This window comes from Ptychodera flava, chromosome 9, assembly GCF_041260155.1.
Source record: "Ptychodera flava strain L36383 chromosome 9, AS_Pfla_20210202, whole genome shotgun sequence".
Taxonomy (NCBI): domain Eukaryota; kingdom Metazoa; phylum Hemichordata; class Enteropneusta; family Ptychoderidae; genus Ptychodera; species Ptychodera flava.
In genome coordinates, this window is record NC_091936.1 from 23,661,928 (window position 1) to 23,679,414 (window position 17,487).

The 17,487-nt window shown below is 37.3% G+C and overlaps 1 protein-coding gene across 50 annotated transcripts in view; it reads right to left on the reverse strand.

Annotated features, from left to right (window-relative positions):
- Positions 1-17,487, reverse strand: part of LOC139140420 (catenin delta-2-like) — a 72,710-nt gene that overhangs the window by 13,362 nt on the left and 41,861 nt on the right. For 9 of the 50 annotated variants that reach the window (XM_070709697.1, XM_070709682.1, XM_070709669.1 and 6 more), the window contains 7 exons: positions 16,951-17,015; positions 16,002-16,049; positions 10,866-11,026; positions 5,566-6,049; positions 4,955-5,098; positions 1,407-1,545; positions 223-460 (listed from right to left, as the gene is read on the reverse strand). In XM_070709697.1, coding sequence (XP_070565798.1) covers positions 223-460; positions 1,407-1,545; positions 4,955-5,098; positions 5,566-6,049; positions 10,866-11,026; positions 16,002-16,049; positions 16,951-16,990 — 1,254 coding nt within the window. In that variant the 5' untranslated portion in view covers positions 16,991-17,015. Of the gene's footprint in view, positions 1-222; positions 461-1,406; positions 1,546-2,167; positions 2,186-2,496; positions 2,620-4,954; positions 5,099-5,565; positions 6,050-7,580; positions 7,698-10,865; positions 11,027-16,001; positions 16,050-16,950; positions 17,016-17,487 lie in introns of all 50 variants that reach the window. The other 41 variants (XM_070709684.1, XM_070709653.1, XM_070709644.1 and 38 more) reach the window with 9 other exon arrangements.

Below are 17,487 nucleotides of genomic sequence, written 5' to 3' on the forward strand. Positions count from 1 at the left end.
TCTTGAGATCACAAGAAGCTTGTAACAAAATAAAACCAAACACTTGCGTTTTTGATGGCAGATAAGCATAACCTTATCACTCCTCTGATTTTTTTCTTTACAGATGTCAAACTCTGCCACAGAAATAACGACTGCACCAAAATACGGTGATGCAGAGGTTAACAAGGACACAATAAATAATACAAGTTGTTTTCACACCTGGCTTAAACTTGCATAACCTACCTCCGCCGACGACAAATTCCAAAGTACCCCGGTAACGAGTTCCCTAACATCGACGTCTGGAGTGCTTCGCAGCAGCCTGATGAGGGCAGGTATGCCGCCTGCATTCTTGATAGCCACTTTGTTTTCTTCGTTCTGTTTTCCATAGGAAATATTCCGCAGTGCGCCGCAGGCACTGCGATGAATTTCTGGTATAGGGTGTGAGAGGAGCTCCACAAGTGGAGGAATGCCATCAAGACCCCTGTATCAAATCATAAATGTGAGAGCACTGTATCAGTTGCCAGGTGACATCACGTCAGTTCTGAGAATAATTTTCGACATGAGTTTCCCCCTTTTTTTACAATCTGTTGATTATTTTTATGGATACAAATAAATCAGTCTGACATGCTCCTGGTAGCAATCAAAATTTAACTGAATTACGTTTCTAAATTGACCCAAACCACAAACAAACAGAACAGACTGCTGAATTTATTACTGTTTGGTACAATGATGTAAAGCTACATGTAGATGACTGTCCGTTAAACTTACACACTTATTACGAAAGAAAAATTCACGGCAAATGATTCTCACGCACTGAAAACATAACCAGTGCAAATTATATGAATATATCAAAAATCTAACATATAGAAGAAGATACACGGGACACTATTGTATGTTCTAACCTTCCTCATTAGCAAGCTTTGGTTTCTTCATCCAATATCACATGTTAATTTACCTTGCATAATATTTTGCAACTATCAAAATCCAACACTTTCAAAACTTTGCTGTAATGTGGAGAAATGTTCACTGACGACAAAAATTGTGAAGAATAATTTATCCATTTGGTAAGGGCTAATTGTCTCAGTGACTAACGATCTTTAGATTCACTTTGGTTTCTTTTCCTACATAACCAAACAGTGTATTTTTCACTTTGCCTATGCTCAAGTTTTCCTAATCCCAGCATGTCAATTCACCATGTATCATGAGAGACTTTATCTCATTTTTTTTTTCTCAAATTCAAGATTTTATCTCATTTTTTGTTTTTCCCAAATTCAATATTTGCATCAAAGAATGTCAATTCACTGTACCACGCAAAGATTTTGATTTCATTTCTGTTACAGACAGTGAATTCATTTCTTCATCCTGTGAGCAGTAAATATACCAACATTCACTGTCAAGAAAGCAAATGAATGTACGGCACTACTTACCTTGTCTTGTTTTTGATAGGATCATCCTTGAATGTGAGATGCTGCAGGTAGGCTGCCGCATTGGCAACAATAGCATTGTTATTGTGGCCTAGATAATCAATAACTTCTTGGAGATCAGGGGAACGCCATTTCATGTCTCCTAAAAATGAACGACAAAAATAGAAACTGGTGATCGCGGGTACAAGGGCTATCATTGTTGGCCCGGAATGTGAATACCCACTTGTCTACCTACAAGGGAATTTTCTTAAGGATCAAAGACTTCTCAGAACTTCTATTGATGATGACCACAAAAAACCCACAACCAGTGAGTGAAATAAACACCATAACATGCTATGTGAATGAGATGTGCATAGGGCAGCACTGTTTTCCTGCAAAGCTTTCATATCTCATTTGCTTATCAAACTCATGCATTTTTCACACCGCTGAAAAGCAATTGAACACTCAACTGTTTAATTGGAATCACTTTAGTCATTTGAATGTTTTGTCTACCCTTTAGCCAGACTTGGAGCAAGCTTGGCAGGAACACCAACACAACCCTTTCAATGCTTTGTCAGACCAAAACCTTTCATACACCATGAAAACTAACAAAATTATACCATGCTTTTGTTGCTTTTGTTCTATTTAAGAAGTTAATCATATTATCCTTCTGACTGAAACATGAATTGTTGACAGATATAAACAAGTCTTATCAAACCTTCATTTCATAATGAGAGCATAAACATTTCAATGGTATAATATCTGGTTTAACACCAAGGCATTACCTGGCCAAGATACTGGTACTGCAGCATGGAAGAAACAGCATTTTAATAGCTGATGGATAATGTACATATCACCCAGTGAAAATTAATAACTTTTCACATGCAACAGAGGAAACCCAAGTAATGTTTGGTTATGGAAAGACCATTCCCTTCAATTATTTTGACTGAAGTTGATGAAAATGATCAGAATGCCATGAATTCAGTCAATGATTTCATTCCATTCTACCACAACCAAGTGTACGTGATCTGAAACACCACATTTTCCCATGACAAGACATAAATGTGTCTTAACAGTGAGCGTCATGGTTGCATGATCCTTTTTTTTTTTGTACCTCTGTTTCTACTGTCCATGCTGGACGGCCCGGAGGCATAAGAATCTCTCCTTGCTGGGGGCTCGTCAAATTCTGAGCCTGGTAACACTGGCGCACGTTGCCTTGGCTGACTTCTGCTCAGCTCTAATAGTAATGCCACCCAAATCAGAAGGTTCAGTCACATCAGCCATAGGAGAGAAGGGTGGGAGAAGGTGAACCAGTTGAAGATATCATTGGGGTTGATAGAAAGAGCATATAAAGAGAAGGAAAATTATTGGGAGGGAAAAAGATAAGCATGAGAATAATACCGATGACATGGAGCAGAGACAGGTATGCTTTATTTCTCTTGGAAGGAGAAATTTTCATGTAAGAGTGATTAATTTAGAAAGAAGATTGCTAAAAGATTGCTACAGGCTGAGATGAACCACATGCCCATACTTACAGAGACACACACAGACACACAGACACACACACACACACCTAAATCCAACTGATACACATACGCAACACATCAGTGGTTACACATCACAGCACACACTTTTGGAATATCTGGCCTCACTCATATCACTGCCTCAGCACAAAGATGAACACTTTCAGCCACAATACATACACACAGCACCATTAGAATATGGAATGCAAACTATGTGCAACTAGTCATCGTTGATGACACAGTCCCCACTTGTTAATGGGTACTTTGATTACAGGTCCTCAGAGAGGATAGAGTCCTCTTCATTGGGTCTGTGATAAAATACTTTTGAATAAATTCGCTTGATACATGTCTGAGCTGTAGTTCAGGACATGAAAAAATCGTAATAAATGGCCACATGGCGGCCTTATTGGATCGTATCACAGAACAAATCTATGTGCATATGTATGACAGACATTCAGCTCTATGGGTTTGCTCAGAATTAGATATACGCATAATTAATGAGGTACAGTATGAAGCATCATAAGGTGTCCCATCATACCATACCGTATATGAGTTATGGACAAATATGTATATTTGAGGTCAAAGGTCATCGAGGTCATGTGACATTTTGTCAAAATAATCGTAGTGCTAAGTTATCCCTATATACCAAAAATCAGACCTCTAGCTCTATTGACTTGCTCAAAATTAGATATGCACATAATTAATGAGGTACAATATGTGGCGTCACAAGGTGTCCCATCATACCATATATGAAGGGTGTAGCACTTGTGGTTACTGAGTTATGGACAAATATGTATATTTGAGGTCAAAGGTCACCAAGGTCACATGACATTTTGAAAAAAAAATTGTATTGCTAAGTTATCCCTATATACCAAAAATCAGACCTCTAGCTCTATTGGCTCGCTCAAAATTAGATATGCGCATAATTGATGAGGTACAATATGTGGCATCATAAGCTGTCCCATCATACCATATATGAAGGGTGTAGCACTTGTGGTTACTGAGTTATAGACAAATATGTATATTTGAGGTCAAAGGTCACCAAGGTCACATGACATTTTGTCAAAAAAATTGTATTGCTAAGTTATCGCTATATACCAAAATTAGACCTCTAGCTCTACTGGCTTGCTCAAATTAGATATGTGCATAATTAATGAGGTACAATATGTGGCTTCATAAGCTGTCCCATCATACCATATATGAAGGGTGTAGCACTTGTGGTTACCGAGTTATGGACATATATATATATTTGAGGTCAAAGGTCACCAAGGTCACGTGACATTTTGTCAAAATATCTGAGATATCTGCGTGAACGGATGGACTCACGGACGGACATGACCCAATCTATAAGCCCCCTGGACTTCATCCGTGGGGACTAAAAACTCTGTCACTGCATCCTTTTTGCAATATGAATACGATGAGAAACTAAATTTTTATTTTTCTTGGCCTTATACATGGGAGTCTATGGACTGCCTTATACATGGGAGTCTATGGAGACTGCCTTATACATGGGAGTCTATGGAGGTGAAAACTAAAAAGTCCTCTAACACGGCCAAATTTGATCGCATTGTGAAACAAATCGGCGTGCATCTGTATGGGGTAGGGTACTATCCTTGTGCAAAGTTTGAAAGAAATTGACCTGGGCATCTCTGAGATATCTGCGTGAACGGACGGACGGACGGACGCACACACGGACGGACGCACGCACGGACGCACGCACGGACATGACCAAACCTATAAGTCCCCCCGGACGGTGTCCGTGGGGACTAACTACTTCACATGATACTTTCATCATTTTCTTTCCCTTTACCATCTTCTGACTGCCAGGTTCATCTCCCTCATCCCTATTGAGAACTCACTGAGCAACTAGAAAGAGAGCAGTGCTGTTGATGTTGGGAATGATACTTTGAAGAATAATCTTTCTATGCAGATATACAGTGAATCTCACAATATATGTCCATACACTCTTATAATGACCTGTCCACAGAGCCACCACAAGTCACCATTGTTTTCATATACAGTCTCTGAGGAACACCTGATGATTCTTACCAGATTCAGTTGGAGTTGCAGGTCTCCTCAGAGGGTCCTGACTACCTGGAGTGTCAATTGAAGCCATAGGTGCTCTCTGCATTGGCGGTGTCTCATGTGCAGGTTGATACCTCTGCTGTTGATAAGGCTCACTCTCAGGCGACCCTACAGGAACAGAAATAAAACAATGAGATATTGGTACCAGGTCATATTAGAGAAGCACACTTTGCTATTTCGTGAGTTAAGCTGATACATAGTCCCTACAGTACAACTACCAGTAGTACATATAAATTTACATTTGAAAATATAACTGAATGTTTAAAACTTTTCAAGTACCTCAAAAACATTAAGACGTGCGTCTGAAGAGATTAGTCACTGAACCCGCAGTTTCATTTCATGTACACAGGTCACTCTATGGTATACAGTGTAAAAGTACAGGGTGCTAAACGGCATTCCAGCAGATTTGGTATTGGTAATATTAATATAACAGGAGTGAGGAATTTGATTTTATGAATATTAACTGAAATAGAGAATGATGAGAGTAATGATGTCACGTGAAAGATTTAATGTGATTAACAACATTGAATGAGAAAGAAATGATCGTTTACTGTTTAAAATGCATACAAACTTACTGTATCGGTCATCGTTTGGTGGCTGCCCATAAGGCTGTGAACCATATCTGTCAGCACTTGGCATGGTACCATAACGGTCACTGCTTTGCGGAGACGGCTGGTCTCTGTACCTATCATCTGGGTACCCATACCGGTCACTTCCATGGGGTGAGGCTTGGGGCGGCTCATGTTGAGGTCCTAAGTACCCACTGCCGTGAGGGGAATGCGGTGACGGCTGCCCGTACCCATAGCCACCTGAAGGTGGCGGTTCATCACCGTACCTGCCATCATTTGCAGGAGGTGGGTTGCGATACTCTGGGTGGGAAACATCATCGTAATCCCTCAGGTCTTCATATGGCTGATAGTTTGTGGGTTGGGGCGGACGCGCCGGGGAATACGGTTGCGATGCCGGAGAAGCAGGGTATCTGTCTATGCTTCTGGGGATGGATCCTGTAGACCCGGGATGTGGTTGCCTTGTTGAGTGAACCGTTTTGGTTACGGTGATCTAAAATTTAACATTACATGGTAAAAGATCATCATTATTTGCACTATTGCAGACGCCACACAGTTTTACAGAAATATACTCAACAGTGGCTTACAATAGATGCTTATTGTTTCAAATGATGTCAAAAGGATATTAAACAGCAATCAATCATGTTGGAAACTTCATAAACATCTGTTAATACTTTGGGAATGGAAAGTGTATTTTGTGTGTGTGTGTGTGTGTGTGTGTGTGTGTGTGTATATATATATATTCATATTATGTATATGTGTGTATATGTGTGTATCTCTGTGTGTGTTCATGTGTTCATTGTATAATATAAACAAGTAGCGCTGATAGAGAAGTATGAAAATATGGAAAAGCACAGTGAATGTGAAATGACAAATACAACATTAATTTTGACCGGGAAAATCTTCAAAGTAACATATTGAAAATTGTTATGAGACATACGAGGCGCACCTTTAAAATTACAAGAACAGACAGTTACTAAGTACTAATTGTACTGATACAGGATGTTTTTTAACACCTTCATTAATCCCATCGAGTACCCTTATGAAAATGATAGTGGCCTTTCCATCCTGATGTCACCTGCTTACCAAATGACTACAATGCTGAAATGTGTGTTGGAATGTATGTTGCTCCAATTGGTTAATGAGTGATGATATCACACACCATGTGACTACCATGTGACTACACTGGTCATTGGCCAGCCAGTGTTGGAAATGATATGGCCTTATGTTTCATACTGCAAAGCTTGGTTAGATATGTTACTGAAAGCAAAGGAAAGACTGCAAAGGGAGGGTGTGCAAACCTATACTATGTGGAAAAGCCACCTACTTGAACTCTGTTGGTTAGCTTTGGATTCAATACTGGAAGTTATTTACATCATTAAGGTTCCTGAACCATGCCACTTCTTTGTCAACATAGCACTGCTCTCTCTCTCTCTCTCTATTTCATACACTATGTACAATTAATTTCTTAATAATCCTTTCATAATTTACCTTAAATATACAATCACTGCGTATTGTGGGCCATGCATGTATGTTGAGAGCAGTGCTTTGTGAAATTGAGACGTGAAAAAAGCAAAAGTTGTCATCTTTCAACCTCCTTCTCTATCTACTCAAACCTGTGCATACTTTGTTCATATAATTCATACTATAAATTATATCATAAATATATTAATGGTAGTTTTATTTTCACATTTATTTATAGCTACATGCTGGTATAGACAAAATACAATTACAACTGATGACTCAGCGAGTTTCATTTGGCCAGAGGAGATTACATTATTTTCAACATATTATTAAATATCTAAAATTATGCTAAAAGATGACAACTTTGTTTTGTGGAAAATAACTTCCAGTCTGAAACCAAAATCAAAACTCAGCAGCTCGGGAAAGTACCTTCACCAGAAAACCAGAAAAAGCAGACGACAGGAAAAGACAAGTGATATTAGCAGGCCATGAAATGCTATGGCAATCTGGCAAGGAGACAGTTTCTTGAAAGGGAGGGAGGGGCAGATAAGTTTCCCAACCTGCGGATCGTCAGAACGACCTGAGTCACTGTATGATGGGGCTCCCTCTGCCATATCACCGGAATCAGCAAAATCAAAACTGTCAGCAAAAGTCGGAGAGTAAGGTTCCGGCTGGGCCTGCTCATCATGACATTGTGCATTGGTCATGGAGACAACAAAATTGACATGCAAACAAAAGAGAATCAAATTAACAGCATGCAATGTTTTCTCTTTTTTTCCTGTTTGGTTTCTTGAGGGAATGGTTTTCTGGGCATATTGTATGGCTTAATCTTTTCAAATAAGATTAAATTGTTGTTCATGTGGCTGTACAAGTCCCTGAATTCCATGTAATTTATTTTCACATGTAAAATGGATCTTCTCATTCAGAGTATCACTTTTGCAGGTTTCCACTTTCAATTTTTAATATTTCATTTTCCATTTCAGAGTTTCAATGAAGGATGGTTTTGTTTTGTTAAAGTCCTGTATCATTTCAGTACAAAAAACCTGCACAGGCAACTTCCCGATGGAATACCATCCCAACGCAAGTACCGCATCCATCCAGCAGATTTCCTGAGATGATATGGAATACTCAGGGTGAGCCTTCTTCTCAGAGGTGTTCACTGACAAACAAATCACACTTAGTTTCAACATGTGTCTGACAAAGCAGAGCTCATCCATTTTTGATCCGTTTTGGTTTTCTATACCCAGGCCTATGCTACAGTGGAGTCAAATTCAATATGTGTTCATTTTTCACGCCAAGGGTTAAAAATTTTTGTGTAGTCATTTCCCAGTACAGGATCCAAAATCTTACTCCTGGTAACCTAATAATTTTGTAAACTTGCAGATGTGAACTGCCTTAACCCCTCTATATCTGTCCACCCACACGGTGACTAAAAGGCCTCTGCCCACAACGAGGTGAACTCATTCTGTTTATTGATTTGATGGCCAAGAGTTGAGATTTTGTCATCGAAATTTCCATGAACTGATATAAAACTATATTCTTGGCAACTCAACAATGTGAAACACTCGCAAAAAATGACCTGGTTTAACCTTTAAATGAGTCCTCCTACATCCACTGAAAACAAAAGAATTACAGAAAACTAAAGCGTTTGCAATTTGAAGAGTTAGAATAGCCACCAATGTGAACATTGAATATTTTGGAAAAGATACTTTTAGTCATCGATATATTCACAGTAGCCTTGCATTTTGGCTTTTAGGATGCAAAATTGCTTTTTGCCAATTAAGCCACACAAATATGCAGAGAAAACCCTCCCTTAGAAGTTAAATTCTTGCATCTCATTATATTTAAGTGTGCACATTCAATGATAACATTTGGTAATATCTGTAATACAAGGTGTTACAGCAGTATCATTCATTAAATTTATAGTATACATGCCATGTGTGCATAGTTGGGCAGGGATGGCAGGGAGAAAAAAGCAAGCTGATTTACTATCATAATGCCGTTCTCTCTTCTCTGAAAATCAAACTATTTATCAAAGCAGCTAGCTTTTCTTTATTGATCGATTCTTCGTCTGCTGTCTGTTAAAAATATCAGTTCTTTTCGATACAAACTTATGCTACCAAAACATTCAAACAAGAAAATACACTTTATTTTCCTATAACAACATTCTCATATCTTTGTGCATCCATGTTTGGCATCAAGAGATCACTGAGGTGAAAAACTTAACCCTTTGAGTGCTGTATTTTTTCCCACCAAAATTTTAGTGCAACATTTTACCAACTTTTATGAACTTTTCTCTCATTTTTTTGATAATTTTGGGCCAAATGAACACAACATTTCATTGGCCACAGTTTTTTATCAAAATTTTGGCAAAAATCTGACAAAAATTGACTGAGGTATATCTTTATAAGGGCGACAAAATTAGACTTTGGCACTCAAAGGGTTAATAGTTTGAATTTGAAGTGCGTTGCTTTCATCTCAAAACACTTCCCATTACCTGACAGAAACTATTTTTTCATTTCTATGGAATCAAAATTCCTGGAAATATATCCTTGATCAATATCATTGGATTACGTTCAGACAATGAATTAAGTTCTTTGACTTTACACTGCAATGAACTCTTGATGCTGTGCATAGCACATGGTCTGTAGTAACTCAAAATGATAAATCTGTGAATGGTTTCCTTTTTCATGTATTTCCTTATAACTGTGCAGAACAAGCCACACTTTTTACATATTGTGCAAATATTCATCTGTTCTGGAGTTTTACGCTCAGACCACTTGACTTCTTGTAATATTGTAACATCAAGTTCCAAACACATGCTGCCACTCTACTTTTGTGAAATTTTAGCTACTAGTAGAAAAGTACCAGCAATATCATCGTTGGAAATATATCAATCAGCAATTCATGTACGCTTACAAAGTAAAACTTAGAGTTATGTAAAAAAATAACCTTTATAACCTTGTTACACAGCTATGTGTAAATAGATATAATGCTAAAAAGACCCACTGTTGGACGCTTTTTGGAGGTTGAAAAGTGTGTACGTGCTAATAATGTAGGATTTGCATAAATCAAAATGAAAAATGCCTACAGGGTCAGATGATTTTGTCTTATACAAACAAAGTATGACAGCTGAATGTAGCTGCCTTTTCTCTAGGGCCTACGAGGACATGTGATGAATAGTGTATTTCTGTATTTTCAACACTGTACACGTAGCCTGTTTTACTACAGTCAGTCTTTGTTATTGGCTTCACAATTTCACTTTGGCATATTGCTACCAAAATAGAGAATCACAAAAAAGAAATTTCACAGAAATACATCAAGGTCCAGCTTGACATCAGCAACCTATGCAAAACAACCATCTTAGTTTTTGAGAAATGTAATATTCCAGTGGAAAATTTCTTCTAAAATCCTGCTGGCATGTATATTTGTATATGAAAACTAGTTTGGTGAAGTACATATGAAGATTTGAAAGTCTAGCTAAGTAGGTATTTCACACACAACAAAATAGGAACATATTATTCAGGGATAGTTAAAGCACAAGAACATGTTATAAAAGATACATTTACTTCAGCTTTTTGTTTTTTGTTTTTGATTTTAGTTTGATATTTTTTTCCAAGTCTTAGGTAAAAAAACAATTATTGCAACATTTCTCCTGCGAGAATTCTTTACACAAAAAAATAATATTCTCTATCCTGTTATCTACAGTATGATAAAATGATCTGAACTTGCCATTCATTCTTTCACATCAGATGGCATCGAGTTTAAAACAACTTCTTTGAAATCTTGTTTCACTGAACTCACACAAGCTGAGAACTGCCAGAACATTGCAATCTTCCACATACCTGTGTTCTTGTAGCCGGCCTGGGTCCCGCTAAGGGCGGGTTGTTACTGTGTGTACTGTGAATGGACATGTGGGATGAGTGGGGGGAATGGGTATGGTTGACTGTGGGTCCGTTTGTTGCTGGAGAATAACTGCGTGCGTAACTCCCTCCGTGACCTGGATCTGAAGCAACAAATACAGCAAACCCTAATGTCAGTGAGCTTTCAACACCAGGGCATAATCTATATTTTTTACCCCAATGAACATACTGTTTATCTGATTGGACAGAAAAGGTTGAAATCACACTGTAAATGGACTTGTATCATGTAATTTCTATAAATATTTTTCATATTTTTTCATATAGTTATATTAGTAATAGTTATGGGACATAAAACATGGAGATAGTGATAAGCTAACATAATCTATTATTCTGTAACCATAAACCCAAACACAATATTTTATGTACTGCAAAGACTTCAAATATATTTTTATTCTTCTTTGGCTTCACATCTTGTCAAACTTATCATTTACACGCGAGAATATCACGAATCCTGGTTCCTAAGAAAAGTGAAAAGGTCACAATAATAGTACATGAGTGTTCCTGGTGTAGACTGACAGCATCATGTAACCATAGATACCGGTATTTCTAACATTGTGGGCTTCAGAACACCACAACATCCCCTAGAATTCCTCCCATGTTGATATCTATAATTTGAAACTCAGGTGAAACACTCAGCAAGGAGTAGTGTACAGAAAATAATGCATGCATGGATAAAAACACGGGTTCCACTGAGAAATACGACAGCAACTTGATAAACGTGTAATCCATATCTTGTTGTGACAGGTGCAACATTTTACATGCATCATGGTTACTGCTGGACAACAATGATGCTAGCAGCAAACTGGCTGTCTAGCTGTCTCTAAGTTGGACTGGCCATCCATCCAGATTACCGTTACACATATACTGCATGAAACGGTTGACATATTAACACAGTAATCAAGGACAGTGAAAGTCCCTCCTGTTAAGGAAGACAGAATGTCAGGAAACTATTTGGAGAAAGAAAGAGTGTCAGGAAACTATTTGGAGAAACCTAAACTCTACATCTTTCATGGTTTATCACATCACAGCTTGTGTGCTTAAAAGGTTGGCTATTTATCATCAAAGTTTCCTTAGAAATTACGCACACTGGTATGTACACTTAATTAGAAGCCGTGATTTATGACTATCGTTTTCAAGGCATCCCTTATCACAACTCCACATCACATGACATGATGAATCACTGAACTGACTTTTTACATTACATTTTCAAATCAATCTTAAACATAGACTTTAAGTGAAAATGTCTGAGACACGATATTTGAGTTGGGCGGACTATATACTGCCTTGAAATGTTAAAAAAGAGTAAATATACTATGAATGAACAGTTACTTATGTAAACTGAAACAATCAAATTACACAGCTGACTGGATATAAGGAAAGAACACACAGGAAGATTGCTTAGTGGCTGTCTGTGTACAAACTTCTGCCATAGACAATGAAGCCGAACACCAATGTCTATGTTTCTGCAAATTCAACTGTCTTATCACCATACATCCACATTAGATCATTTCCTACCGTAGTCTAAAAATATGATACTTTCAATCATTCAATTCAATAAAGTCTGGTCTCACTTCCATTTTTCTTTCAGAACATTGTCACTCAAAGTTTCACTTTCTGAGATGCACTGATATCAAAGTTTCATGGTGAAATCTGTGATGTTTGGTGAAGACGGAGCAAGTTGAAACTGCTACAGTTATAGTAGGCACGTCAGCAGAAATGACAGATACACGATGAGACAGAACACAGAATACTGGAGGAAAGAATAGCCGTACAGAAACCATGCAGAGAGAAATCTTATATGGTAGACTAGAGTTACACAAAACATTTTGTTAGTACATACACAGACACAGAACACAGGGTTTACTGGTTTTATTAGAAACTATTACATGGTAACAATTTCCATTATCACAACTATTACAGCCTATGATGAACATGTTTGATGTTCATTGTCATGAACAAAAGAACTGTTGTCTTCGGCCATGACGTAAGATGTATCTTGAGATACTGTTCACATGAAAATTGATGAGGAATTTTTTGAGCTAGTCTGAAAAGTCAAATTTATGCTCAGCGGATGTATGCAGCCAATCATGAAACGGTGAATCTAAGGTTTTGCCGCTGGTCTTTTTTTTCTCAGAAACATGAATGTGCTTGAGCACATGCATTTTATTTGTACAAGCACAAGCAACGTTTTCCAATTATTTTTAATCTAAATTTTTGAAGTACATGTATTAATGTCTAAAGCTCTCGTTGCATCAGAATTCCAAGATACATTTTGAGGGCCAGTAGCTGTAACTTTTGATTTGTTTCTCTATTTTTTGTACTGTACATCCATTTGCAAGTTCATGTTCTACTCCCCAAAGCATTTGAAACACCGACTATTTAGCTTGTCAGAACAGCGTCTATGCACGTATTAGTGCACTGTTGTCATTTACATTGGATTTCCAGTCTTGGCAGAATTCACTTGTCAACAAGAACAATGCAGTTTATATAAGTACAGGCTGAGATCACAAGCAAAATACTGTAATTTTTTTTATGTTATCATTCTTTGGCGAGTAGAACGAGAAACTATAATTGATATTGGAAAAAAAGCGACCTAGCGGCCGATATAGCTCCGCTGTGTTTATGTACAGAATAACTATTTTTGACACATGTTGATGAAGGTGGAAATCTTTGATAACTCAATGCAGTGGCCAGAAAAAAGTGGCTAAAATAAGCTGCAAAAATACAAAATTGAAGATTTCATCATACTTTGAATATATCACATCCGATCATCCCTAAGAACATGTCAACCAAAGCTATCTGATGAGTAGTTTTTTGAGAATAAAATATTCTGACCAAAATGGCAACAATTGCCCCCAAAAATAAAATTGCAGATTTCATCATAATTTCAAATATCACACTTAGTTCATATATAGAAACCTGTATACCAAATTTCAAAGCTGTTAGACCAGTACTTTTTGAGAAACGCATTTTTTGACCAAAAATGGGAAAAATTGCCCCAAAAATTCAAAATTGCAGATGTCATCATTATTTCTATAAATATCATTTAGTTCATCTATGGAAACTTGTATACCAAATTTCAAAGCTATCAGATAAGTAGTTTTGGAAATACACATTTTTTGACCAAAAATGGCAAAAATTGCCCAAAAAATACAAAATTACAGATCTCATCAGAAATTCAATATATATTACTAAGCTTATCTGTAGAAACCTGTATACCAAATTTCAAAGCTATCAGACCAGTACTTTTTGAGAAACACATTTTTTGACCAAAAATGGCAAAAATTGCCCCAAAAATTCAAAATTGCAGATGTCATCATTATTTCAACAAATATCATTTAGTTCATCTATGGAAACCTGTATACCAAATTTCAAAGCTATCAGATAAGTATTTTTGGAAATACACATTTTTTGACCAAAAATGGCAAAAATTGCCCAAAAAATACAAAATTACAGATTTCATCAGAAATTCAATATATATTACTAACTTATCTGTAGAAACCTGTATACCAAATTTCAAAGCTATCAGACCAGTACTTTTTGAGAAACACATTTTTTGACCAAAAATGGCAAAAATTGCCCCAAAATTACAAAATTGCAGATTTCATCATTATTTCAATAAATATCATTTAGTTCATCTGTAGAAACCTGTATACCAAATTTCAAAGCTATCAGATGAGTATTTTTGGAAATACACATTTTTTGACCAAAAATGGCAAAAATTGCCCCAAAAATACAAAATTACAGATTTCATCAGAAATTCAATATATATTACTAAGCTTATCTGTAGAAACCTGTATACCAAATTTCAAAGCTATCAGACCAGTACTTTTTGAGAAACACATTTTTTGACCAAAAATGGCAAAAATTGCCCCAAAATTACAAAATTGCAGATTTCATCAGAAATTCAATATATATTACTTAGTTCATCTATAGAAACCTGTTTACCAAATTTCAAAACTATCAGACCAGTACTTTTTGAGAAATACATTTTTTGACCAAAAATGGCAAAAATTGCCTTAAAAATGCAAATTTGCATATTTCTGCACAATTTGAACAAATCTGAAATAGATCATCCCTAGGGACATATGTACCAAATATAAAAGCTATCTGACCAGTAGTTTTGAAGAAGAAGATTTTTAAAGATTTTTTACAAAAATGACAAAAATTGCCTTAAAAATACAAATATGCAAATTTCACCACCATTTGAACAAATCTGATTTAAGTCACCCTAAGCAAACTGCATATCAAATTTCAAAGCAATCGGACAAGCGGTTTCAGAGAAGAAGATTTTTTTACCAAAAACACCAAAAAATGCCCCAAAAATACAAATATGCAAATTTCACCATGATTTGAACAAACTGAAGTGAGGTCACCCCAAGTGAACTGCATATAAAATTTCAAAGCAATTGGACTGGTGGTTTCAGAGGAGAAGGCAATTGTTGACGGACGACGACGGACGACGACGACGGACGATGACGGATAATCAACCTATTTGATAAGCTCCGCGTCGCTGACAGCGGAGCTAAAAAAATAGTGAAAAAATTACAAAAAGGTTCCGCTACTGGCCCTGAAAGAACCTAAATCTGTTTTCCAAGTTGACGCCTACATCTTACAATTTATCATGTAGTTGGTCATAATTTTCAGTCAAGTACTCATGGTTTGAAAAGTGCTTGAGAGTTGTACAGAAAAGTATACAAAATGTTGACAGTTCACTCAACCATAGGAGTGCAAAAGCTAAACAAGGCACAAGTATGCTTGAAAGTAGCCATTTTGTATCTCACACTGGACTTCCACCAAGAATAAACCTCTAGAATGTTATATATTTTGAAAATGGTAGTTTTGTTCACTATTACTTTGAATAGTATACAAATGCCATACAACCCTCAAATACACTGAAAACCAGTACTTTGTCATTAAGTCATTCCTGAGAAGTCCATACAGAGACATCTTCACACGAACACATCCATGACATTACTTTTACTTTTACTATAACTTCTGTTGTACACTGAGGATACCACCTTGAGGAGTTTTGTTGAAGATAATATTCTAGCTCACCTGCATAATAAGGGTTACTGTAAGGGTCCTGGTACATTCTGTAATTTTCTATAGTGTAATAATAACAGTAGAAGGGACATCGGAGGTTCAGTTAACTTTTTCTTGCACATTTTGGATCAATCACTTACAATTTACTTTGGTGTTCTCCTTTATTTGGCTACACGTAACATGCATTGTCTGTGACTGATGTGAGAGATGCTGGTAATGATGTCACAGCAACAGTTGACTGGTGAACTTTGAACTCCTTTTTGTCACCGATAGTTTGTGTCTCAATACACTGGTTGGAACACTGATTGGATAAGGGTTGAATGCAGGGTAAACACTGATGTGCCATGTGTGAGCAAAATTTATATACAGGTTTGGGTGATCAAAAAACCAACTGTTGCTAAGTGTGGACAAACTAGCAGCATTCTCTCTGTACAGATATCGCCTTACCTCTCACCAGGTGTGCAACCTTGCTAAATCAGGGATTTGACACACATGACAAGAGGGAAGGTTTCATACAAGGACAAGCGTGAAGAGAAAGACTTGGGGGCAACATTTTACAATTTACTGAATACTGATACCACTGAAAACAACACATCATGCATGACACTTTATCATTGTTACAGTAATTCTGTTCCAGTCCTTGGATACAGGGTTTCTACCATTTCATCAGCTTCTCATGGCGGGGGAAACTAAGTCATGCTATACACCAACTCCAGAAAACAGTGCTGTTAGATTTACCAATCACCAGGAAGGAAAGACGGCAAGTCAAAACCTTTTCCCTTCGAGGGAAAAGCAGTCAAAGTACAATTTCAAGCCCAAACAACGATATGAGTGCCTCTTTTTTTTTTCAAAAGGTGGAGGGACAGAAACAAGCAAGGTAGAAACATAGTATCCGGAAAGGAACTGAAAATTACACTGAACATGCATTTCCTGCAGAGTGGGGGAAAACCGTTCCACTTACCGTGCTGAAGTGTTTGTAAAGGATCTTCAGCGTGGTCCATCAGCGCCCTGTCTTGAAGTACTTTACTGCAACACAATGTGAGAAATATAAAACTCCTTAGTTTACTGCTGGACAGTGTAATACCCTGGCTCTGTATTAGTTGATGTTACATGCAAGGACGAAAAAACATGAATCATTAATTTGGAAGTTACTCTTGCCTGTAAGTTGGAAAAGAAAGTCTATAAGTTTGTTACAGACTGATCACCCCTTAAGACCATCATGGAATGAGCCCTGACAATTGGAAGGCTATACTTATTCCATGTGATGAGGGGTGTGAAGGTCCTTGTTTTAATGGAATTAATGATGACAGTTTAGGCCGGTGCTCTATGGTGCAGGGTTATAGGTGCTGGAGAGTATCAGGAAGGAAGGAAGCAGCTTAGGGGGGACGGGATCCACTCTGAGCAAAAAGGACGATGAGCTAAAGTTTTTTGAAGGTATCCTGACTGAGGCTGAAAAAAAGGAGAAACGACAGACGTTGAAATCACAGAAGCAAAATGA